General features: G+C 44.8%; 1 protein-coding gene across 1 annotated transcript; it reads left to right on the forward strand.

Annotated features, from left to right (window-relative positions):
- The first annotated feature begins 237 nt into the window (after positions 1 to 237).
- On the forward strand, positions 238 to 2,838 carry LOC140178564 (uncharacterized). The gene is made up of 4 exons (XM_072215752.1): positions 238 to 396; positions 583 to 1,905; positions 2,158 to 2,226; positions 2,350 to 2,838. The coding sequence occupies exons 1-4, from the start codon at positions 238 to 240 to the stop codon at positions 2,836 to 2,838; spliced, it is 2,040 nt and encodes a 679-aa protein (XP_072071853.1).
- The last annotated feature ends 376 nt before the right edge of the window (positions 2,839 to 3,214 follow it).

Consider the following 3,214-nt stretch of genomic DNA (forward strand, 5'->3'; position numbering starts at 1 on the left):
AGGTTATCTGTTTGATATTGCATAGCATGCTTGTTTGTGAGTGCCTGCTTGGGATAATTGAAGCACTAGGCTTTTGATATTGAGACTGATCACCTTGATATCGATTGTTTGGTGTAGACAGAAACCCTAATGGCCACTCGCGGGCGAGGTCGAACGCGTACCCAAGAGAGTAGGAATGAGCAACCGGCTGATAACCATGCCGAGTCTATGGTGGCCATGGCTAACTTAACGAACACCATGGAAGCGAATGCTGCTGCGACTCAGCAAGCTGTGCAGAGGTTAGGCCAACCGGCGAGGAATGGTAATGTGAATGGCAAAGGAAATACCAATGATAATGTTGAGGGAAATGGCGATAACACGGGAGGAGTTCCGATGACCTTGGCGATGTTTTTCAAGGTTCATCCGCCCACTTTCCGAGGATCCATAAATCCTACTGAAGCGGATCACTAGTTTCAGGCTATAGAGCATGCTTTACAGGCGCAGCATGTTCCACTCAATCAGTATGTAGAGTTTTCTACTTATCAGCTTGTGGGAGAGGCCCAGCCCTGGTGGTAAGCAGAGTGACGCTTGCTACAACTTCAGAACGCTGACATTCTGTGGGAGGTGTTTCAAACGGCCTTCTATAAGAAGTATTTCCCTGAGTCTGCAATGGAGGCAAAGGAGATGGAACTGATGCAGCTGAAGCAAGGTTCCATGTCTATGGCAGATTACACCAACAAGTTTGAGGAACTCTGTAGGTTTTCTAGGGTATGTCAAGGTGCCCCGGAGACTTACGAGAGTTGGAAGTGCATTAAGAATCAGAGAGGTTTAAGGGATAGCATTATGACTGCTGTGGCGCCTATGGAGATCCGTGTCTTCTCTGACTTGGTGAACAAGGCGAGAGTGGTGGAAGAATATGCCAAGACGGTAGCTTCATCCAAGGAAACTCGTGGAGGGAGCTCTAGTCGGGGGCGTGGCAAGTATTTTCATCCGAAAGGGCAAAGCTTCAAGAGAGGAGGATATGCGCTTCAAGGTCAAGGAGGTTTCAGAAAGAACACTCAGACTCAATTTCAGTATGCTAAGGGGAGAGGAAATCAGAGTAAGAATTCTCCGGATTTGACTTGTGTACATTGTGCGCGTTTCCATCCTTATGACTCATGCAAAATTGGTTTAGGTGGTTGTTTTATTTGTGGGTTTTCTGGCCACATTGCGAGGGATTACACTCGTGGGAGGAACCAGAATGCGGGCCAGAGTCAGCATCAAGGTCGAGTCTTTGCTGTGAATGCCAAGGATGCTTCTAAAGCGGATCCGTTGATGAAAGGTATATGTCTAATTGGTGATAAGTCATTAGTTGCATTATATGATACTGGAGCTTCGCATTCGTTTATTTCATTTGCTAAAGTTGAGAAACTAGGCTTGAAAGTGTCAGAGTTACCTTTTGATATGCATGTACATACTCCGCATCAGACAGTTATGACTAGGTCAGGTTGTAGACAAGTAGGTTTCAAGCTCGAGGGTAGAGACTTTGTGCAGGATTTGATCTGTTTACCAATGGTGGGGCTAGAGATGATTTTGGGGTTTGATTGGCTGTCGAAGAATCTGGTTTTGTTGGATTGTTTTGAACGGACAATTCGGTTTATGCCGGACAGAGAAAAGGGAGCGGTGGTAGCTATGGGATATTACCTGAACTCTGTAATGGTGCATTGTAGTGGGAAGGAGTGGCAGGGCTATATTCTATTGGCTGCTAATGCGTTGGGTGATGCCCAGAACTTGGATCAAATACCAGTGGTTAAAGATTTTCCAGAAGTGTTCCCGGAAGATATCCCTGAGTTTCCACCTCAAAGGAAAATTGAATTTACGATTGAATTGGTGCCGGGAGCCGGACCAATGTCGATTGCGCCTTATAGAATGGCTCCGATAGAGCTGGCAGAGTTAAAGACTCAGTTGGAAGAGCTTCTGAACAAGAGGTTCATTCGACCGAGTGTATCACCGTGGGGAGTGCCAGTTTTATTGGTAAAGAAGAAAGATGGAGGAATGCCATTATGTGTGGATTACCGACAGCTGAATAAAGTGACTGTGAAGAATAAGTACCCGCTGCCAAGGATAGATGACTTGATGGATCAATTACAAGGAGCTGGAGTGTTTTCCAAGATAGATTTGAGATCCGGTTACCATCAGATAAGGGTGAAGGAGGATGATATTCCTAAGACTGCGTTTAGAACACGCTGTGGACACTACGAGTTTACGGTAATGTATTTTGGGTTAACGAATACACCTGCTGTTTTCATGGATTACATGAACAAAGTCTTTCGTCCCTTTTTGGACAAATTCGTGGTGGTTTTCATAGATGACATCTTAGTTTACTCTAAGATGGCAAAGGAGCACGAGGAACACTTGAGGACTATGTTGCAAATCTTAAGGGAGCGGAAGTTGTACGCTAAGCTGTCAAAGTGCGAGTTCTGGAAGGAGGAGGTAAAGTTCTTAGGCCATGTGGTGAGCAAAGGAGGAATAGCTATAGATCCTTCTAAGGTAGAAGCGGTGATGGAGTGGGAAAGACCAACGACGGTGACGGAAATTAGGAGCTTCTTGGGCTTAGCAGGATATTACCAAAGATTCGTTGAAGGATTTTCCGGGATTGCATTACCAATGACGAAGTTAACAAGGAAAGAAGTGCCATTTGTGTGGACGTCGGAGTGTGAAGAGAGTTTTCAGACTTTGAAGCAGAAGTTAACTTCAGCACCTGTTTTAATCTTGCCGAAACCGCATGAACCGTTTGAAGTATATTGTGATGCGTCACTGAAGGGTTTGGGTTGTGTGTTAATGCAACACCGGAATGTGGTGACTTACGCATCGCATTAGCTGAGACCGCATGAGGTAAACTACCCCACTCATGACTTGGAATTAGCGGCAATTGTGTTTGCATTAAAGATTTGGAGGCACCACTTGTATGGAGTAAGGTTTAGCATCTTTTCTGATCATAAGAGTCTCAAGTACATCTTTAATTAGAAAGAGCTTAATATGCGCCAGAGGAGGTGGATGGAGTTGCTTAAAGATTATGATTTCGAGTTGAGTTATCACCCTGGAAAGGCGACGTGGTAGCAGACGCTTTGAGTAAAAAATCTCTAACAATAGCTTGGATGAGGATTAAGGAAGAGGAGCTAGTAGATAAGTTCATGGATCTTAAGCTAGACATTGGTGAAGTTGCTGGAAGAGCTTGTTTAAATCAGCTGTAGAT

This window comes from Arachis hypogaea, chromosome 14 (assembly GCF_003086295.3).
Source record: "Arachis hypogaea cultivar Tifrunner chromosome 14, arahy.Tifrunner.gnm2.J5K5, whole genome shotgun sequence".
In the NCBI taxonomy this organism is placed as follows: Eukaryota; Viridiplantae; Streptophyta; class Magnoliopsida; order Fabales; family Fabaceae; genus Arachis; species Arachis hypogaea.